The 19,615-nt window shown below is 49.3% G+C and overlaps 12 protein-coding genes across 12 annotated transcripts in view; 3 read left to right on the top strand and 9 right to left on the bottom strand.

The window, feature by feature from the left end:
* Positions 1–53: 53 nt before the first annotated feature.
* HO173_000868 (uncharacterized protein) lies at positions 54–347 on the top strand (the record flags this gene model as incomplete). The annotated part of the gene is made up of 1 exon (XM_037302815.1): positions 54–347. The coding sequence occupies one exon, from the start codon at positions 54–56 to the stop codon at positions 345–347; it is 294 nt and encodes a 97-aa protein (XP_037170322.1).
* Positions 348–416: 69 nt separating this feature from the next.
* On the bottom strand, positions 417–2,406 carry HO173_000867 (uncharacterized protein; the record flags this gene model as incomplete). The annotated part of the gene is made up of 3 exons (XM_037302814.1): positions 417–624; positions 1,342–2,227; positions 2,286–2,406. 3 exons carry the CDS (start codon positions 2,404–2,406, stop codon positions 417–419), a joined length of 1,215 nt encoding a protein of 404 aa, XP_037170321.1.
* A 1,068-nt stretch (positions 2,407–3,474) lies between these two features.
* On the bottom strand, positions 3,475–5,474 carry HO173_000866 (uncharacterized protein; the record flags this gene model as incomplete). Its single annotated transcript, XM_037302813.1, has 3 exons — positions 3,475–3,714; positions 3,789–5,239; positions 5,300–5,474. 3 exons carry the CDS (start codon positions 5,472–5,474, stop codon positions 3,475–3,477), a joined length of 1,866 nt encoding a protein of 621 aa, XP_037170320.1.
* A 481-nt stretch (positions 5,475–5,955) lies between these two features.
* On the bottom strand, positions 5,956–6,628 carry HO173_000865 (uncharacterized protein; the record flags this gene model as incomplete). The annotated part of the gene is made up of 2 exons (XM_037302812.1): positions 5,956–6,508; positions 6,558–6,628. The coding sequence occupies 2 exons, from the start codon at positions 6,626–6,628 to the stop codon at positions 5,956–5,958; spliced, it is 624 nt and encodes a 207-aa protein (XP_037170319.1).
* Positions 6,629–7,431: 803 nt separating this feature from the next.
* On the bottom strand, positions 7,432–8,346 carry HO173_000864 (uncharacterized protein; the record flags this gene model as incomplete). The annotated part of the gene is made up of 2 exons (XM_037302811.1): positions 7,432–7,746; positions 7,798–8,346. 2 exons carry the CDS (start codon positions 8,344–8,346, stop codon positions 7,432–7,434), a joined length of 864 nt encoding a protein of 287 aa, XP_037170318.1.
* Positions 8,347–8,367: 21 nt separating this feature from the next.
* On the bottom strand, positions 8,368–9,531 carry HO173_000863 (uncharacterized protein; the record flags this gene model as incomplete). The annotated part of the gene is made up of 1 exon (XM_037302810.1): positions 8,368–9,531. The coding sequence occupies one exon, from the start codon at positions 9,529–9,531 to the stop codon at positions 8,368–8,370; it is 1,164 nt and encodes a 387-aa protein (XP_037170317.1).
* Positions 9,532–9,870: 339 nt separating this feature from the next.
* HO173_000862 (uncharacterized protein) lies at positions 9,871–10,419 on the bottom strand (the record flags this gene model as incomplete). The annotated part of the gene is made up of 1 exon (XM_037302809.1): positions 9,871–10,419. The coding sequence occupies one exon, from the start codon at positions 10,417–10,419 to the stop codon at positions 9,871–9,873; it is 549 nt and encodes a 182-aa protein (XP_037170316.1).
* A 406-nt stretch (positions 10,420–10,825) lies between these two features.
* HO173_000861 (uncharacterized protein) lies at positions 10,826–11,206 on the bottom strand (the record flags this gene model as incomplete). Its single annotated transcript, XM_037302808.1, has 1 exon — positions 10,826–11,206. One exon carries the CDS (start codon positions 11,204–11,206, stop codon positions 10,826–10,828), a length of 381 nt encoding a protein of 126 aa, XP_037170315.1.
* Positions 11,207–11,458: 252 nt separating this feature from the next.
* HO173_000860 (uncharacterized protein) lies at positions 11,459–12,572 on the bottom strand (the record flags this gene model as incomplete). Its single annotated transcript, XM_037302807.1, has 3 exons — positions 11,459–11,886; positions 11,934–12,132; positions 12,207–12,572. The coding sequence occupies 3 exons, from the start codon at positions 12,570–12,572 to the stop codon at positions 11,459–11,461; spliced, it is 993 nt and encodes a 330-aa protein (XP_037170314.1).
* Positions 12,573–12,910: 338 nt separating this feature from the next.
* HO173_000859 (uncharacterized protein) lies at positions 12,911–16,287 on the top strand (the record flags this gene model as incomplete). Its single annotated transcript, XM_037302806.1, has 12 exons — positions 12,911–13,231; positions 13,285–13,865; positions 13,927–14,025; positions 14,078–14,162; positions 14,232–14,376; positions 14,440–14,470; positions 14,518–14,693; positions 14,756–15,617; positions 15,669–15,854; positions 15,915–16,065; positions 16,116–16,214; positions 16,264–16,287. The coding sequence occupies 12 exons, from the start codon at positions 12,911–12,913 to the stop codon at positions 16,285–16,287; spliced, it is 2,760 nt and encodes a 919-aa protein (XP_037170313.1).
* A 1,317-nt stretch (positions 16,288–17,604) lies between these two features.
* On the top strand, positions 17,605–18,582 carry HO173_000858 (uncharacterized protein; the record flags this gene model as incomplete). The annotated part of the gene is made up of 4 exons (XM_037302805.1): positions 17,605–17,794; positions 17,937–18,062; positions 18,237–18,415; positions 18,496–18,582. The coding sequence occupies 4 exons, from the start codon at positions 17,605–17,607 to the stop codon at positions 18,580–18,582; spliced, it is 582 nt and encodes a 193-aa protein (XP_037170312.1).
* Positions 18,583–18,866: 284 nt separating this feature from the next.
* The window catches only part of HO173_000857 (uncharacterized protein), a gene marked incomplete at both ends in the record, with an annotated part of 1,769 nt that continues 1,020 nt past the window's right edge, over positions 18,867–19,615 (bottom strand). The window contains one exon of the mRNA XM_037302804.1: positions 18,867–19,615. This exon is cut by the window's right edge and continues 752 nt beyond it. Coding sequence (XP_037170311.1) covers positions 18,867–19,615 — 749 coding nt within the window.

Genomic DNA, 19,615 nt, shown 5'->3' with positions numbered 1-19,615 from the left:
AGATAGTGCAAAATCTCGCGCAGATAAGTAAGGTTTAGCACCTCACATCGGCCATGCTTGAGATCCGAACCAACAATACCAACTTCCCACTGGTCCGCGCCTGCATTTTCGACGTAGACGGCCTACTAATCAACTCGGAAGACATCTACACCGACATCTACAACAACATCCTCCACTCGTACGGCAAGCCCGACTTACCATGGAGCATCAAAGCAAGGCAGCAGAGCAGAGGCCGCGAGGCATCCTTCACCCCCACCTCCGCCTTCTCGTCGAACATCCGAGCTGACAGCAGAAACCCAGGGCATGCTCCAGCTCCTCGACTGGGCCCAATTGCCGATCACGTATGACGAATGGACCGCCAAAGTCAGTGCCCAGTACGAGCTCTTCAAGACCTGCACCCCGCTCCCCGGCGTCCCTCAACTTCTCTCCAGCCTCTCTTCCAAGACCGATCCAGCAGTCCACATGGCCATCGCCTCCTCCGCCACGAGCAAAACCTTCAGGATAAAAATATCCCACCTGCCCAGCATCAACTCTGCTTTTCTCCAGGAGTGTCGCGTCTTCGGCGATGACGCGGCGATGAGTGAGGCGAGGAAGAAACCGATGCCGGATGTTTTTTTGTTGGCTCTTGGGAGGATTAACGCTCACTTGGGGCTTGGGGAGAGGGAGGTGAGGCCGGAGGAGTGTTTGGTTTTTGAGGATAGTGTGGCGGGGGTTGAGGCGGGGAGGAGGGCGGGGATGAGGGTGTGTTGGGTGCCGCATAAGGGACTACGGGAAGTGTGGAGAGGGAGGGAGGGGAGGGTTTTGGAGGGGAAGAGTGAGGAGGAGGAGAAGAAGGAGAAGGACATGAATAGTAGGTTAGGTGGGGAGCAGAAGGATAAGGAGTCCGAGGAACAGAGCCACTTGTGGTCTGAAGATGGTTGGGCAGAGATGCTGATGTGTCTAGAGGAATTTGATTACGAACACTATGGTATATGATTGGACTACAATTGAGATTGAGGTAAAACAGCGCTACGCATACCGCAACAAGGGGGTAGACCCTCCTCCGTTTCTGCAGGTTCGGTGACGACGTGTTTGACTTCAAGGCCGAACCTTATGATATCGCCGTAAGGAATAATTGTTTGAATCGGTCCCAAAGGAAAATTCGAGCAGATGGCACGGCCGACTTGCAGCGTCAAGGGATTAATACCAACCTTGGAAAGTTTTGCTAGTACTGCCCGGGACAACTGCACGCTTTCGCCAAGAGGGTTCTACCCATTGCACTGTTCCTCGCTGCTAAAACACCTGAGGACTCGATATCAGAGGTCCAGACATGTGGGTGACTGTGCCAAGTTGGACGACTACACCGCATATATGGTTCGGCTCATTTGTTTGCTCGTGACGCAGCTGCAGATGGGAATTTCATGGAGCGACATGCTTTCATTTGCATGCCACATGTCCTCAGAGGGTCCGTCAACCCTGCCGTTCACAACCATGTCGACGGTGCCACCGCCGAAGTATCGCCTCTGTTTTAGAACATGTCCTGCCGCTTTCCTGACGATCAGTGCTCCAAGATCTGGGAATCCGAAGATCTTATAGAAGCTCAAGGCCGTAAAATCTGGCGCTGTATCTGGATTACTGAGATCCAATGAGGAGGTTGCCACATAAGCGGCAGCATCCAGAAGACTGTACACCTCCCGACCCTGTTTTGAGGTTGAACGCAATCGGGCAGGCCAGTCTAGCGGTAGACGTCGCCCATTCATGTTGCTTTGCGCCGGATACGCAAACAGTCCCAGTGCCTCTCCGTTCATTGGTAGATACGAGATAGGTCTTGATTCCTTCATGTGCAACCAGTTCTCCACTTCTTCGTCTGACTCGAAGCACCTTGCAGTTGCCCTAGAAGTCTCTCTGGCACCTACCAGAGACGTATGAGAGTCGGCATGGTACCCATACCAGGACCCCTGTAAGGTTTGTCCATCTTCATCGCGGCGGTAGTCCGAGAGGCAATCCACCACTGTTTTGATAGCTGCCGTTGCATTTGCAACGAAGATCAAGTCGAAGTGTTCTGGGTCCGCCTTAAAGAAATTGAGTGCCCGAAGTCTCGCTGATTCCACGCTGTCTGTCGAGAGCATTGATGAAGGGGAATTTGAGTGAGGATTGCCGAAGAGTTGAGAGTTCATATCCCTCTCGAATTCCTTCATAAGAGACCTTGGATAGGGCGTTGTTCCCGCATGGTCGAGATATGTGGTTTCTGGGACCGACACAGCATTAGAGCGTCTCCCAGACAGACGGCACGGTTGGTGGCATACCTTCGAGAAGAGGGTAATCCTCTTTCCTGATGCACTCAATAGATTTGGGGTAAGGACAGCCATCTTTACCGTTGTCCTTCTCCCTGGCCTCTCGCTTATCTTTCCAGTACGTTAGCCACATGCTGCCTTTCACAGTCACACAATCGAATGATCGTATTCGAAATATCACAAGGAACAGCCTGGCACGGGCGTGAAGTTTGAGTCTTGAATGTTGTTTGATGGGAGAAATGGATTTTCACGCCATACACTTGACAACACAAAGTATGATTGCACAGCGGTCAGCTGAATAAAAGGCACTAGGACCCAGCCTGATCCCCGATGGGATCACCGGCCCCTCCACCGTCAAGGCTGGGGGAGCGGCGGCAGGTGTGGTCTAGACGCGGCGCCCGTTGCCTTACCTGAACCCAACATGATGCCGTGTGTCCGATTTTCCCCATTATTCAACCAACGGTATCCTATCACGAGGTAGCATCGCCAGACGAGGCCATCGAACCGCTTCACGGACGAGCTGCATGTTCGCCAATGCATTAGATTCCAGTTGAGCGCCATTTCGTCTTTGGCCGATTCTAGGCCTCGTTTGGTGCACTGTGGAAGCCACTCGTATCTACCCGGAGTATACTCTACCCGGATGTTTACACTTCGCCTATCCGCAAAAATGAATTAGATAAATAGAAAAAGAAAATCACGGAGTATAGAGTGTGATTTTTGATTATTATAGAGAGTGCATAGTATGAAGTATCCGGGTAGATACGAGTATCTGCTGCAGCTCCTTGCTACGAACAAATATTGGTGAGTACTGTAGATAGGTGAGCGTTTGGCTATAGGTCGCTTGTTCACCGAGGCGGTGTGACGAAGAGCAGGTGATTCTAGATCAGTCTGTCAGATATGTAGTGTGTATGAAAGACACTAAGACTACAAGGTGCATCTGTGGGTGAGAACCCTAGACATCCCTATTTAGTGGAGTAAGAACTTCTTTCGATTATATCGTTTACTAAAGCGGCCCTGCTTATGAACGATGTCTACCTATTTTGGGCTTCATACCGTAGCTAGGCGTCTAATTCAAGTACTTTAATGTTCCAGGCTGCCATACATCGAGAATGTCCCCTCAAGTTCCTCTTAAAATTCTGTTCCCACCAAGTCCCTTCTGCGTATCACCGTTGGTGCCGTCGCTGAACCACCTACGTAGTTCTCATTGCCGGAAATGCAACGCCAATAACCCTAGCACTCTGTATCCAACAATAATCCCGATTAAAATACCAACCCACTTTCCTGTCCTGCCCGTCGCGTAGCCGTAAGTCTCCAACACCCCAGTTCCCGCAATCTGGCACTGCGGCGCAAGAGGGGTGTTGTACATGCATTGACAGCCGGAGCCGCACGTATAGGTGCGCTGAGAGAATTCGTTAACCATCATGCCTTGAAAGACGTAGGTCTAGTAGCCAGTGACTATGGTTAGCAAGCGGGCCAATAGTTACAAGAACGTTGGGCGAATGGAGGTGGGCTTACCTGATAATCGATATAGTGGAACACATACTTCCAAAAGACATTCAGAATAGTCGGGCTCACCAAGAAGCCGCCCACACTCATCCAGAGGCCGTTCGCAAAAGCGACGATGGCGAGCGCCACTACGAAAACAGGGAAGAGTGAAGATACCAGCACGACAAGGGATTCGGCTGCTAACAGGTCCAAAAAGAGCCACATGATCCACAACATGAAGGCCTCACCGCTGGGGCGGAAATTGGTAAGCCAGTACGCGATTACGGAGAAGATGACGGCTATGAGGAAGAGGTAAGGAAGTCCGATGATAAAATTTGCTATTAGGAAGGGTAAGGCGCCATAGAGGCCGTTGGCACGGTCTTTGACGAAAGTAGCGCGATCTTCGAGGAAAGCGGGGACGTAGGCTACGGCCATAAAGGACATGAAGGCCGAACCAAAGAAGATTGCGTTGATGAAGGGTTGGATGGAGTCCTGCGTGGTAGGAAGTCGGAGCCAAACTGTGCCCATCATGATAGCGAGGCCCATGTACATGGCGATGCGGATGCCATAGACTACGACGTCGCGGTAGCTCTTGATAAACATTCTCAAGAGGAGGGCTGATATTATAGTGAAGATGTCTGGACGACGGGAGTGATTTTCGAGTATCGCTATAGCGGGTTGATCTATCCCCTCCTTCGACGTGAAAGAAACGGTGTGTTGCTGCTGATTCCAGGTTGCGTGTATACTATCCAAATCCCTCTGCGCCTGTTCTCGATTAAGGGCAAAGTCACTGTTCGTAATGTCCAGAAGGTGTTCGGCCGGGTTGGTTTGTGGAGGTACCGGGAATCCGGCGGACTCAAAGTAAGGAGTAACGTCTGACAACGGTCCAAAATAACACGTTTTCCCCTGCGAAAGCAGCAGCAACTTATCGAAAAGCCTGAATGTTGAGGTGGACGGTTGATGAATGCTCGCTACGATCAAGAGATTATACCGTCGGCCTACACTGCGCAGGTGGGATATGATCTCGTAGCTGGCAGAGGAGTCGAGTCCACTAGTTGGCTCGTCGAGGAACATAATCTTTGGCTCTGTGATGATTTGTGCGGCAACGCTGGCTCGGCGCTTTTGTCCTCCACTGATTCCCTTGCGCAGCGGAGTACCGATCAAGGTGTGAGCTTGATCAGTCAGACCGAACGCTATGAGAAGATCATCGACGCGGGCTAGGCGTTCGCGTTTAGTGACTAGGCCAGCAAGGGAGAGGCGGGCGGAGAAATCGACAGTTTCGCGGACGGTAAGGGAGCCAATTAAAGCGTCTTCTTGCTCGACATAAGAGCTTATTTCGCGAAAGGCGGACTGGGGTAGATGCGTCCCGTTAGTGAGAACGGTTCCGGTAGTGCTTCCTGAGCTGGTGCTCCTGCGCGCTAGGGTGTTGAGGAGAGTCGTCTTGCCGGAGCCCGAGGGTCCCATGAGAGCAAGGATCTCTCCTTCATTTCATTAGTCGAGGTGTGCACGCATGCAATGGAATGTTTGAGGTCATTTCTTACCAGCTTTAAGCTCACCATTCACATTGTCCAGCAGCTGTTTAGGTGCTTTTGTCTTTCTGTCACTGACCGTGACGGAGATATCGTGCCAAGAGAGATTCTTGATGGTCGAGTTGTAGAGGGATTCTGAAGCCGCACCACGCTCCAGGTCGTGGGTAGAAGTTTCGGACTCGGACATGGCTGTTGGATAAGTGCTGGGAGTATCAGCAGACCTTGCAGAATCTGGCAGAAGTTCTCGCATTTATGAGCACATGAGGTGACAGAATATCGGCGACGTTCTAGCGCAAATGTGTCACTTGGGAGTCCTGGTGAGCGGAGGCGTGGAAGGAGAGGAAGCAACAATGCCCCACGGAAACGGCAACAGACAACAGAATTGAAGAGTTGGCGATTGCCTGGAAAGGTAAAGCGGCTGAAATAGACGGGAGGTTCGCCTAAGGTAAAGTAGGTCGCTGTGCCCGACAATCTCCGACTCGCCGACTACCGGAATAGGTTTAGACCAGAAACCTATCCCCTTGCTGTTATTGTAAGCCCGCCCAAAATACAGTATTAAATGGTTAGAATTCGCCTCAAGCGAGTGTGGATCGGTCCTATTCAGCGGTATCGAATCAGGAAGACCTTATCAACATCATAGGCAGGGAGAGTCGCAAGAGTCCACGCAACTAATTCTGGGCCAGGAAATCATTAAACCAAGATTCATCGTTCCCTTGCACGAGATCCTCGAAGTTGGCTGAAAGCGTTTCTGCAATGCCGGCTTCTTCCAAGCTATGGTGAGCCGAAGTAGTGTCTCGTCTGTCATCCGGGGACCTCACGTTCCGTGGAGGATCAAGGACCGCTCTTGCCACACACTTTATTTGGCTCAAGACGATGCTGGCCATTTCCCATATTTCGCTCAGCTTTTTGAGCGCTCCTATGCTCATCTGGATTTGCTGCTGCATGAGCGGCCGTTTTTGACTCCACCCTGCTATGCCATAAGCGCTTAGATGAACGATAGCCTGCAAAGCCACAGCGCAGACAAAGAAAGGCGTTCGCGAAAACAATGAAGGCGGTGCGCTGATCATTTGGCAGATCTCATCGGCCGCATCCACGGTTTTCTTCGTGTGGTACAGAATGGACTCTGAGTGCCAGGTTGCAGCATTTGGGGCGCAAGTAATTTGATGGATGAGCCCGGAGGCGGCTAGAATCGATCGCGGTCTGTGCAGATATATGTTGCTGCTGCAAAGCTATTAGCTTTGAATGAGGAACCATGGGATGGAATGCCTACGCGTGGATCATCATATGAGTCTGAAAGAGGATTTCGTTGATCGACCCATCTATATTCACAAAGCTTTGCATATGCTTCGGAAGATGCAGGACTAGATTCTCCAGTACCAGCTCCGCTTCTGTGTACGACGGTGGTGCCTGCAACGATGGGGCAATGGAGACAGATATGATACCACTCAGGGCTCGAGCAGCAGCAATGCGGTAGGAAAATGATGAGTATTCAATCTCCTCTTCAGCGAAAAAGCGACAATTAAACTCCGCCAAACTTCTGGCCCCAGGGTGGGCCTAAAAACTTTTCTCTTTTTTTTTTTTTTTTTTTTTTTTTTTTTTTTTTTTTTATTTTTTTTTTTTTTTTTTTTTTTTAATTTTTTTTATCCTTAATTATTTTTTTATTTTTCCTTTTTTTTTTTTCTTTTTTCCCTTTTTTTTTTTTTTTTTTTTTTTTTTTTTTTCATTTTTTTTCTCTTTCCTTTTTTTTTTTTTATTTTTTTTTTAATTTTTTTTTTTTATTTTTTTTTTTTTAAATTTAAAATCCCTCGTTAACCCCCAACTAAAATTTCCCTCCCCTACGCGCAACACACATCTTTTTTCCGGGCTCAACTCTTTTTGGTAAAGGTTACGTAATCTACGCCGGGTGTGGTGGAAAACGAGCTGCTAGCATCGTGTTGCCGGGCTGGACCTGACCTCTTATTACTTGTATGTTTTTCTGCGATATAGGAATGCTTGGTAGAATCTTAAACGGGCTCGTGGTAAGGATTTTCTTCATTAAGCTAGCAGATTCTAGTCCTGGCCAGATCCATCAACGTGCATCACTTGATCATAGACCCTTTCTGACGGTGTAAATAGAATACCGCCGTGGCCTCCAAACTTAAGTGTCAATTCTCAATGGCTCCTCTGTCCAGCAACATCTGCACGATTCGATCATGACCTCCTGATAATGCTGCCTGCCGTGCGCCACCATAAAATCCACCTTGAGCGTTAATATCCGCACCGTTGTCTAGCAGTATCTGTACCACTTGATCATAACCTCCTGATGATGCTGCCTGCAGTGCGTTACCATGATATCCACCTTCAGCGTTGACGTCCGCACCCTTATCCAGTAGCATTTGAACTAAACTATTATGGCCTTGTGATGATACTGCCTGCAGTGCGTTACCATGATATCCACCTTCAGCGTTGACGTCCGCACCCTTATCCAGTAGCATTTAAACTAAACTATTATGGCCTTGTGATGATGCTACCTGCAGCGCGTTACCATGATATCCACCTTTAGCGTTGACGTCCGCACCCTTATTCAGCAGCATTTGAACCAAACTATCATGGCCTTGTGATGATGCCGCCTGTAACGCATTGCCATATGTTCCACCTTGAGCGTTGACATTCGCACCCTTGTCTAGCAGTATCTGTACCACTTGACCATAACCTCCAAATGATGCTATCTGCAGTGCGTTACCATGATATCCACCTTCAGCGTTGACGTCCGCACCCTTATCCAGTAGCATTTGAACCAAACTATCATGGCCTTGTGATGATGCCTCGTATAACGCATTGCCATATGTTCCACCTTGAGCGTTGACATTCGCACCCTTGTCTAGCAGTATCTGTACCACTTGACCATAACCTCCAAATGATGCTATCTGCAGCGCCTTGCCACCTTGAGCGTTGACATCCGCACCCTTATCTAGCAGTATCTGTACCACTTGATCATAACCTCCTGATGATGCTGCCTGCAGTGCATTGCCATATGCTCCACCTTCAGCGTTGACGTCCGCACCCTTATCCAGTAGCATTTGAACTAAACTATCATGGCCTTATGATGATGCTATCTGCAGCGCCTTGCCAGGGATGCCACCTTGAGCGTTGACATCCGCACCCTTATCTAGCAGTATCTGTACCACTTGATCATAACCTTTTGATGACGCTATGCCTAACGCGTTGTTATTTTTACCATCAAACTTGATATCAGCCCCTCTGTCTAGTAATACTTGCACAACTTGATCATGACCTGCTGATGATGCTATCTGCAGTGCATTGCCGTAATAACCACCTGGAGCATTGACATCGGCACCATTATCCAGTAAGAGGTGTATCATTGACAGTTCTCCATATCTAGCAGCAGCGCCTAAAGCATTGTATGCTATTCCGGAGCCGTAATTTATGTCCGCACCTTTTTCTAGAAGTCGCAATACCGTTGCACTGTCATTCCTTCGAGCAGCATCTGCAAGGGCATTCCCCTTGGTCTTCCCTTTCCCATTCACCTCTGGTTGTTCAAGCTGCTTGATCCCCTCCATACCATTGCGTGATGCTTCCTTGAGGCGTTTTGAGTAATTCTTTTCGAGATCCATCGCGCGTCCCATGTGCAGGATTGTCTTGACAGTTGTTTCATGATTGTTTGAAGCAGCTCTGCTCAACGCTCGAGAGATCGTCGCCGAGAGGTTGGGGGGCCTGCTTGCCAAGTGCCCCACAAGGGTGCTGGTGGTGCTCAATATCCCTTGCACGATATCGTCGTGCCCACCAGAAGAGGCCTCTACGAATCCCTTCCTCCATGCCGCCTCCTCCCAATGACCGGTCCACTTCTTATCAGAAGGGCTCCATAGTAATCTCACAGCGTCAAAATTTCCATGTTCTAGGGCTATCAGGAGCGGAGTTCGCCCCCGAGAATCCTCTGCGTCGACGTCGACATCTGTGCTGAGAATCTTCTTTAGTAAGTCCACATGGGTGGTCTCCACTGCCTCGTGCAGTACTGTCCGCTCATTTTTCGCCTTATGGTGAATTTGGTCCGATCCCAAAAGCTCCAACAATACCAAGGCCGCACCAAAGCTTTTCTGCTTGACCGCTCTGAAGAGGAACCCAGTCTCATTAGTCGGATACACTGACATCTCAGCGCAGAGGTCCCGGACAGCTGATGCATCGTCTCGATCAATGGCATTTTCAAGAGCCTGGCTTAACGAAGCTCGCTTCACGCTTGGAAACATAAACTCTTCATTCAGCTCGCAATGGCAAAGCTGCTTATGCCTGGTGAGATCAGCACGTGTTGGGAAACCGATCACCAAATATTCACAGCCTTCAACGGTGCATTTGTGTGCTCGTTCGTGAGATTGCAGATGTTCGTCTCGTAGATTGCGACTGGCGAAGCCTCGCTGAAATCGAGAGCATTTTTTTATGGGACATTTGTAGAGAGATCTGCCGTACGCTTCGGCTAGTAAGGGCGAATGTTTAAACACCTGCGGCGATAGCTTTTCCAAGATGCCTCTAACCTCGAAGACCCCTCGTAAGATATATGGGGTCAATGCTACAAGAGGCAAGACCATTGATTAGCGGCATTCTAGCGCACTCAGTGCCATTACTTTACCTGAATCGGTTTCGTTAACACAGATGTTGTCTACCATGTCGTATGACTTTTGACAGTCGTCCAATGCTGCTGAGATACTGTGCATGTTGAAATCGAGATCCTGGGTGCTTGAATCTGAATTACCAATGGCAAATTGTGCGAAATGTCGCTGAAACAAAATGACGACTGCTGTCTTTAGGCTTGACATATCAACATTGGTCGCTAGTTCGCCATAGTCGGTCAAACATTTGATATGGTGAATCCAGTTCAAGGCTGCGTACTCCTGAAAAGCGTAGTCTCCTTTGTGGACTGAAACTCCAACGTCGGATAGGTCCAGATACGGACTGAAGCACGGAAGTGTAAGATACGAAGCACACAGGAGTGCCAACCTCAAATTAGCAGCGCTAGGATTGACGAAGTAGCCGCTATGGTGCTGGAGCAAGTAACTAGACAGAATTATTTTACTGCTCAAGGTTAAGAGAGAGTAATGCTTACTCCCTGGCCGTTGGGTGGATAAAGTTGATCGAACCATCTAGATGGACTTCGACGATAGGCCCTAGAAGCTCATCTAGGGGTGCTACTGATCTCCGATTTTCGAAATCGATGCTTCCATTCTCTAGGCAAATTGAGAAAGCACCTTGTACTTCGTGAATTGTTAACGGTCGCGTGGCCATGACGAGTACATCTAAGCCAAACTTAGCACGTTGCCATCTCCTTGTTGGTTGGTTCCTTTTCTGCATTCGATCCAAGATGCGTGTATACCTAGAAGTTTTAGCGCAATGCATTTCATTATCTGAGTCATAACGCTCACGCCTGCCCTATTCCGTTAGGTAAAACCCCGTCACTCAACTCCTCCTCTAGATCTTGGCGGCAATCCTGATCGATGAGATTGTCCATGATTAGCCGAGCTAGAAGAAACATACCTGAGTGGTCTTGAATCAGCTGTTGACGATATGTAGGGTTATGGCCCACAAACCCTGCGATCGTCTTGCTATGTCCGCTATAATGGTTCTCTGACGCTCCAGGGCAATTGAAAACTTCTTGCTCAAGTCTAGTGCCCGCACTCGGACGTAGTCCTTGATGTCCTTGTCCAGATGATAGGGTCTGATATCGAGTCGGCTTGCAGAGCGTAGCGAAATGCCAATATCCTGCTCCTTGCGACTGGTCAAAAATACGCGTATGTTCCTTTTAGTCTTTGAGGCTTTGAGAATGTTGTGGATCATCAGCAAGGTTTGCCGTCTCTCTGGCTCTTGACATTCATCTAAGCCATCAATCCCAATGAACAACTGCTCGTGGTGCAGAGCAATTTTTTGGAGCATCTCCGTGCATAAATCGTTTGCAGAATCTGGGTGACGATTGACTCTACCGATAATCTCATCGTATAGGTATTGCGAGCAGGTTGGGTTCAGAGCCAGTAATTGTGCAATCAGACAGCGGACAATACCGTTGAAAGATCTCTTGAGAGGATCATCGTATCTACAATAGAAGTAGATGACTTCGGACTCTGAAAGCCTTTCATTGATGTCTTCGACAATAGAACTGAATATGAATGTTTTACCTGATGTACGCCATTAGCAGTCGAGGCTTTCAATTAAGGCACTGACGCTATGGACCCTACCTGCTCCAGGAATACCAGAAATCCAAAGGACAGGACTGCTCATCTCACTCCCCCAGGACCACTCAGATAGCTGTGTTGTATCGAATACCCAGCGGGTAGATGCTGAGTATAAGCGTTGTGCTTGCCGAAGCTCTTCGTGTCGGTTCTGACAGGAAACGTGTGAAAGCCAATCTACTACGAATGATTTCCGATGTTGATCGTCCCTGTAATTCTGGGCCTCAAATTCTTGCGAAATGCGCAGTCTGGCATCCTGGGCTTCTCGAAAATGCCAAACACTTGCTGTCTGAATAAGAAGCTCCTTGGACCCTTGAAGATTCTTGACCACATCTCCATACAAATCGCTAAACGACCGAAAGGCCGTTTTAAATGCTATTGTCCATGCTATATAACCATCAGTATGTATCTGAGATGAAAAACCTGATACCTACTTCTCTGCTTGAAGAAAATAACGGCCCTACTATGAAACTTCAAGATGTCCTCGTAGACATTGGCCAGAATCTGCTGTACGTAGTGTCCTCCACGAGCAGAGAATAGAGTGTCAACAGCTGCGAAGACTGGCAAGGATTCTCCGATTCTCGCATAGGCTTCGAGTAGGGAGTCGAATGCATCCGACAGTCGTGAAGCAACCTGGATAATGCGTATTAGTCGTAGAAAGCCCAGACGAGTTGAGGTAAGAGGATGTTGCTATTGCAAATTATTACCTGAAGGCACAATTTTACGGGGCCCTTTATGGAATTAGCGGATGCTTCCAGCAGAGTGGATTTATTTGAGGTATAAGGTATGATACCTATCTTACTGACCCAGATGAAAGCTAGAAAGTCGGGTTTCGCGCTAACAAATTGTTCAATGACTCGCGCATACTGCTGTAAGAATTCCAAAAACGGCCTGATCTTATTCAGATTGCGATAACCGCGTCGATGTGCTTGTTCATTTTGGATACTATCAATGGCATTCCTGAGTTCCTGGAAACTGGTCAATCCAAAGGCCTCGATGTCTCGTAAAGAGAGCTGGCACTTGAAGGCTTCCAAGCTACGAGAGAAAGCAGGCGGAGTCGGAGACAGAGGCATCGCGTCAACAACGATGATGATAGCTATGTCTGCGATGGACAAGACGACCCCCTATAAGTGTACGGTAGCAATGTTGCTCTTTGTGAAGGCATCAGAGGGGACACCCGTGACAGCCTCGCAGCCTGATCCTACGAAATGGTAAGCGCAGTCCTCAGCCTTCCCTCGGCTCTTCCGAAGCTGCATGATGGCCAACCAATGGAATAGAGTCAGATCAGCCTGATGAAGTGCCTCGGCGGAAACGGTCTCGAGGCTCTGAATGTGCTTTTGGAAGGTATACCTGCTCTCTCCAAGAGGACATCATCTCCATCAAACGTCCTAAGGATACCCAAATGCTAAAGATGTCGCACCACAAGAGGCCTTGGGACAATATCCCCACTGTGACCAACCCATCCGGAGTTGCTCGTGCTAAAAGGAGAGCCGTTTCGCGTCTCAGCGTTCACTCAATCCTCAATGACGCAAGCGACGACGACGACTCGGATCAGGACATAACCAGCGTTACAGTAGAATCCACCTCTACAGCCTTAAGCGAGGTGTGCAGCGCACTGAGTGCATCTTCATCTCCACGGAAAACTACAAGCCCAGCATTTGGCCAGTCAGGCAGTGTGTCAGGAAATGTTGGAGAACAATGGCCCAGTAGGAGAGGGATATGTTTTGGGATGGTGAGGTCCAATAAGCGCTTCAATTTCAAACTGTGACTGACTAGATAACCCAGCTCCTCGACGGCAGGATGAAATCGTTGCAAAGAAGTGGGCAGAGTCATGACATTCTGAGCTCAGCACTGGAGAATCACGTCGCGCTCAGACTGCGATTCAGACACAACTCGACTACAGTAATACTACATCCCTTGGAAGAGATTGGAGTACTCGACAACAAGACGGCTGCGGCACTGAATTCACTGAAAGATATTGCGCCGACTATCACATTTGAGCTTTTTTTGGATCGCGAGGAAGACCAAGATAGCTCCGGTCGGCAGGGAAAGAAGGCAGCATCCATTCGTCCTCTTCAGATCCAGATCTATGGGCCTGATGAATACTACAACAATGTCGGTTCGGCGTTGTCGAACGCTGGCATGTATCTACAAGAGCCAGGCTTTCTTGATCATGGGACAGGATACCGAAACCCTCATTTCCTCTCCTGGGATAACAATCCAGAGACACCTTTGCTCAATAGGGCACGGAACGATCCTAAGGCCGACTTCACAGCCAAAATCGAAGCAATAATGGAGTCTTTCAACCCCGCGCTGCAGGCCTCTCATGTGAAACAAGACGCCCGGATCTTTACGATTCTTCGGAAGTATGATCTATAGAAACAACGCCCCACACTAAAAGCAACGGCTAACTCGAAGCTCGAAAAGCCATCAACTGAGTGCCCTAGAATTCATGCTCACTCGAGAAGATGAACACCAGAATACCTTGTCACTGTGGAAGCCATACAATGTCAACAACAGAAATGGGTGGGGACACTAGAAGTGCACGTTCAGATTTCTTTCAGCTTAAAAACGACAGGTTCACCCATACAATCACACAGGAGAAGCGATCCATAAAGCCAGGGGAATGTCGTGGCGGTATCCTTGCAGATGAAATGGGAATGGTCTGAACCTCCTTCCAATGGTCAATGTACTACCCCAAGGTCTGTCAAATACTGACTCCCGATGCCCAGGGTAAATCACTCACACTCATTGCACTTATGATGCATACTCTAGACGTTGCGCGCTCTTCTGGACAAGGCCGGAAACAAGGCTCTGTTCAAGTGGAGAGAGGCGAAGCGGCCCCAGCGCCAACACTTATCATTGCACCAAAGTCAAGTACTGGACCCTGCAGCCCTTCCACTCTACCTTGTCCTGCAATGTGCTAACGTGATCCTCTAGCTTTATATAGCTGGGAGCTGGAGATCGAAAGGTTTAGGTGATCACCGCCAGAGCTAAGTGTCGAGCTAACGCCTTCAGACATACTTCTTCCCATCTCGAAGTTTATGTATATCATGGGCAACGAACCACCATTGATCATGGAAGCCTCGCGAACTACGATGTGGTTCTCACGAGCTACGAAACAGTCTTGTCTGACGCAAATAGATCGAGGAATCTGCAAGCTACATTCTGGTTTCGTATCGTCCTAGATGAAGGTACAATATGAGATTTTTGTTACTCTCCTCAATATAATACTGATCACTTCTTCCTATAAAAGCTCACCATATACGAAACCGTACAAATGCATTTCAGGCCATCATAAATCTTCAGACAGAACGAAGATGGTGTCTTACGGGGACACCTGTCCACAATGATCTTAACGATCTATTCACGCTTACTGAGTTCTTAAGATTTCATCCCGTCGAGAATCGCCAGAACGCACGTCGCTGGGTCTTGGACCCCTTAGAAACCAAGGAAGACTACGCAATAGAAAACCTTCGGCTCCTCGTGGGGACTGTGGCTCTGAGAAGATCTAGGAATTCTGAGATGAAACATGTCCGATCCGACGTTGAAGTGGCTGTTACTCTTTCTCACACCGAACGGCAGCAGTATGACTCAATCCGCACCAGGGCACGAAACATCGTTGCCAGCGTTGAGAAGACAACGCCCGCCCACAACTTGTTATCCTGCATACTTCAAATGAGGCAGGTTTGCAGCCATGGACTACATGAGCGAGGCTCCAGGCCAGAACCTGCAGATGCACGAGTACCTGTGTCCAGCAACACCGTCTGCAACAAATGCTTAGAGCTTTTGCCCGGTGATCTGATACACAACTCAAGCTTAGCTGAGAGCGGCGAATCAAGATACTGCCCAGAATGTGCTGCGGAAGAAAGCAGCACTCTATGCCTAAACACTGGCTCATTCTCGTTACAAAGCCGTGTTTGCTGGGATACAAGTACCCCCAAACCCTGGACGGGCGTTGGCGTCACTGATGTTCCTGGTGATGATGATGGCGGCGACATAGATCTCAATGCATCCACAGTATCAAGACCGGGATGGTCCTCGAAGATTGACAGCGTGGTCAATAATCTTGTCCAGCTTGAGCAAAGGCGACACCCTGATGCAAAACCCATCAAAAGGTAAGATAATGGTATCGATTCGGATCCAGTGTTTTGCTTATCTATGCTCAGTCTCGTTTTCTCGTTCTGGACCAGGACTTTGGATTCTCTGGCATGCGCCTTATCAAGTCGCAACATGGCATCCGCACGTATCGATGGCAGCTTGGGTCTTGACCAGAGAAGAAGAGCCATAGAAAGATTCCAATCAGAGTCGGATCTGAGGATCATGCTACTTTCTTTTGGAAGCGGCTCCGTGGGGTTAGTAGCTTCGTGAAAACCGAACAGTGCGCCAAGTTTGAAGCTAACAATGCATCATAGTCTGAACTTAACGGCTGCAACGCATGTGCACCTTGTGGAACCTCAGTGGAACCCTATGGTCGAGGCTCAGGCTGCTGCACGTGTCGATAGACTTGATCAAGATAAAGATGTGGTCATCCTGCGCTATATCGTGAAAGACTCGATCGAAGGGGTATTTCGATAATAGCGGCCTATCTGTTCCTTCGCTAATTGTTCGTCCAGTCAGTCAAGGCTCGGCAAAGGCGCAAGCTTTGGCTTGCGAAGCTTTCTACCCCTTATGCAACGACGGCCATTGAGGCCAATACGGTAGATAGCTTGGAGGTGCGAAAGAAAAGTCTTCATTGTGGAGAGGTTACTGACGAACGAACAGGACTTGCAATCGCTCATAGAATGACTGCAGATTTGCTTAATGACGAGAACGGCGATAACTATAAAACCAGCACCACCTGTTCTCGTGTGCCAGGCGCCGTACATACGCACAGAAGCAGTATCGAGTGTGAACCAGACATGGATTCAAGGCTATAAGCCATCGAGGTCGCCCCTTAGAACGGCACCGGCGCAAGAGGCCCTTATGAGGAGCATAAATGATTACCGGAAGATCATGTGTTGCGGGACCTGTAGCTTCGTGATATTTTACAGCAGACCCGACCTAGATCATGTGAATGACGTAGGAAACGGCGTGGACCCACAAGATATCTGACAAAAATAACTACCGAAAGGCCGACCAAGTTTCCACATAGCCTTTAAGCAATATAGATCCGCTAATCCAATGCGAGAATTCCAGGGGGCATGTAGGGAGTCGTACTTTGATTCAGGGCGTCCCTCTAAATTTGAATACCCTCGACATCACTCCGCGGTCAAAATGAATAGTTGTATAAGCAACACTGTCAATAGCTACGAAGGACACATCTTGTGTACTCCGCTTAGCGCTCCGGATGGGTTCAACTACAACCCATACGCAACAGGCTTCCCAGTATCTCGGAGTAGAACGTATCTCACAATCCAGGTCAACCATTTAATGGGCTTGGAAATGTGCATTGAAATGAAAAGCATGGATATACATTGGGCCTGCCAGAATGTTCGGGAATCTTGGGAGTGTTGATGCTGCTTTCGTGCTCTCTTGAGTGGTCGTGAGTAGTCCCGAGTGACTCTCGATTGATTTCGGCGGAGTCTTCTCTCGACTGGATGAGATGGCGTGGTAGATATTAGCTTGCAGCTCGATAGTCACAATGCAGTGAACTCTTTCCCAACAAGACTGAACCAGGAAATGGTTTTGATGTCTTGGTATTTCGCATGTTTCATGTACGAGAGAAATAAGGATCCGTGATGGATAGATGATGAGGGGGTAGCTCACCCTTGAGGGGACTTGGAACGGCAAACTCATGCTTTGGTGGGGTGGGAAAGGGGCCAAGTGTTAGGACCGTGCCAGATTAAGTCAATGGTGGTGTATAACGAGGATATCATTGATAGGGAAGAAGTATAAGAGTTCAGTTGACAGTCAGGAAATGGAGGGCGGCGAGGGGCGGGCCGGCACACTTCCGTACCGGAAGAAACAATCCACCCGCATGCAGATTACGCACGGCAGGTTTACACGACAGCGCCTTGACCCCTTTCGACCCTAGCGTGCGAATCCCTCGGCGAAGTTCAAACCAACTTTCCCTCGGAGAACCAACCCCCCGTAATCTGTAGAGATAAAACCGCCCCCTCAACCATGGCGCCCCTCACAGCCTTCAACCCCGCCCTGGGCCCGAGCCTCTCGCAGTGCCACCCGGAGCCGGTGACGCTGCACATGAAGGAAAAAGCCTTCTCGCTCAGCGGGGAGGATTTCACCGTCAAGACGGTCGGTGGCGTCGAGGTCTGCAAGTGCAAGGGGAAGCTGTTGTCGCTGAGCGATAAGAAGGGTCAGTGCTTTCCTGTCCCTTCGGTGTTGATGCCACGGGTCGGTGTGGAAAGGAAAGGCCAAGGAAAGGAAAGGAAAGGAAAGGAAAGGGCGTGATGTGTGGTGGGGTTGGGGCGCTGATCACGGGTGACGAACATCAACAGCCTTCACGGATATCCAGGGCCATGAGATTTTCGCCCTGAAGAACAAGCATTTCACCATCCACAAGACGTTCCATGCGGAAAGCCCCAAGGGGCATGAGTTGTTTGTGATCACGAAGAAGTTTACGGGTTAGTGATTGACTGCGCTGTGTGTCTGTCTTACACCTCGTCTTGTTTCCGTTACGGGGGGCCTTCATCCTCGAAGCACCATACCCTCATTCCCCTTCCCTTCCCTTCCCTTCCCTTCCCTTCCCTTCCCTTCCCTTCCCACTCTTCCCCACTCTTCCCCTCTGACCGCCACAGTCCTCGCCAACGAGTCAACCGTCGCCTTCAAGAACGAGTCCGACGGCCGACACGTCGAGCTCGACGTCCGCGGGACCTGGTACGACCGCTCCGCGAGCGTCACCTTCGGCGGCGAACCCGTCGCGCACATCTCGCGCAGCATCTTCAACATGCGGGAGATCTTCGCCGACAAAGACACCGTAAGCTTTTTTCCCCCCCCCTTTCTTTCCCTTGAGATGAATGGTAAAGGGGAGATGGGCTCATGGGGGTTCGGGTTTAGTACTTTGTGACTGTGGCGCCGATGGTGGATTTGACCATGATTGCGGCGCTGTGCGTGTCGTTGGATGAGGAGGAGGAGAAGAAGTAGGCTGGGAGGCGACTCTGCTGTGTTCTGTTGGGGCTCGACGTGCCGGACTGCTAGGCGATTATCATTGTGTTGACGATATGACTTTGTAACGATAATCAAGGAGACGAAATTATGAGGAAGCATCCTCGGTGAGGCATTATTAGGCCCTTTAAATTCAAACACTGGGCAGCATGAAATCTTCAAACCCAAGGAGTGAGCGAGATGCATTCTTTAATGAAATAGGTGACGTAGAAAAGCTTGAGCAATAGTGTCTATATGGTGATACTTCATGATATATACGTCAATCAGTGGTGGCCATAATCCCCTTTCTCTGCAAGTGTCTTCTGGCATTGCGCCAGAATGGCGGCTTGGCGTCCAACATCTGCCAATCGACCAATGACCTCCTTATTACCGTCCACAAAGCCATATAAGGCGTATGGAATCTCAACTTCTCTACAAAACTCCTGGACCAGCTTCTGCGTCCGTCGTAGGTTATGCCGTGGCATCCGAGGGAACAGATGATGGATAGCCTGAAACTGCAGACCCCCGTGGAAGAAGTCAAGCCACTCTGGGCAATCAACATCCATGGTGGTTCGGAGCATCTTTTGTGGGAAGGACTCGTTGATCCCAAGGTCTGCAGTGCTCATGGCGAAATGGCTGAGTGTGATTTGTACATGAAGCGGAGCCGTGATCATGTGGCTGACCATGACAAAGGCGAATCTACCAGCAGCGGTGGGAATTGATTGGTAGACCACTTTGTAGCCAAACCAATACCAGAAGAAGACCTGGCCGGCAATTTCAAGCCAACGATGCCACCATGCGGGGCCTTTCTTTGGCCCTTGGCCCATGATCAGGTACTCCCAGCTCAAGCGGTATAAATTGAATCTTCCAAATAAAAGTATGGGGTAGTAAAGGTAGTGCTGATATCGTAGCATAAATTTGGCAAAAGGGTCGTAAGTCATTATGCGGTCGTAGTATGTGCTTCTTAAAGAGTCGAAGAATCGATGCGAGATGGCGAAGAATGGCATGTGCTCGATGTCAGGGTCATGTTCTG

Source organism: Letharia columbiana (assembly GCF_014066305.1).
Source record: "Letharia columbiana isolate WasteWater2 chromosome Unknown Sc0000001_s0, whole genome shotgun sequence".
Taxonomy (NCBI): Eukaryota; Fungi; Ascomycota; class Lecanoromycetes; order Lecanorales; family Parmeliaceae; genus Letharia; species Letharia columbiana.
The sequence above is the reverse complement of the archived record's forward strand: the minus strand, read 5'-3'. Positions and strand labels throughout refer to the sequence as shown.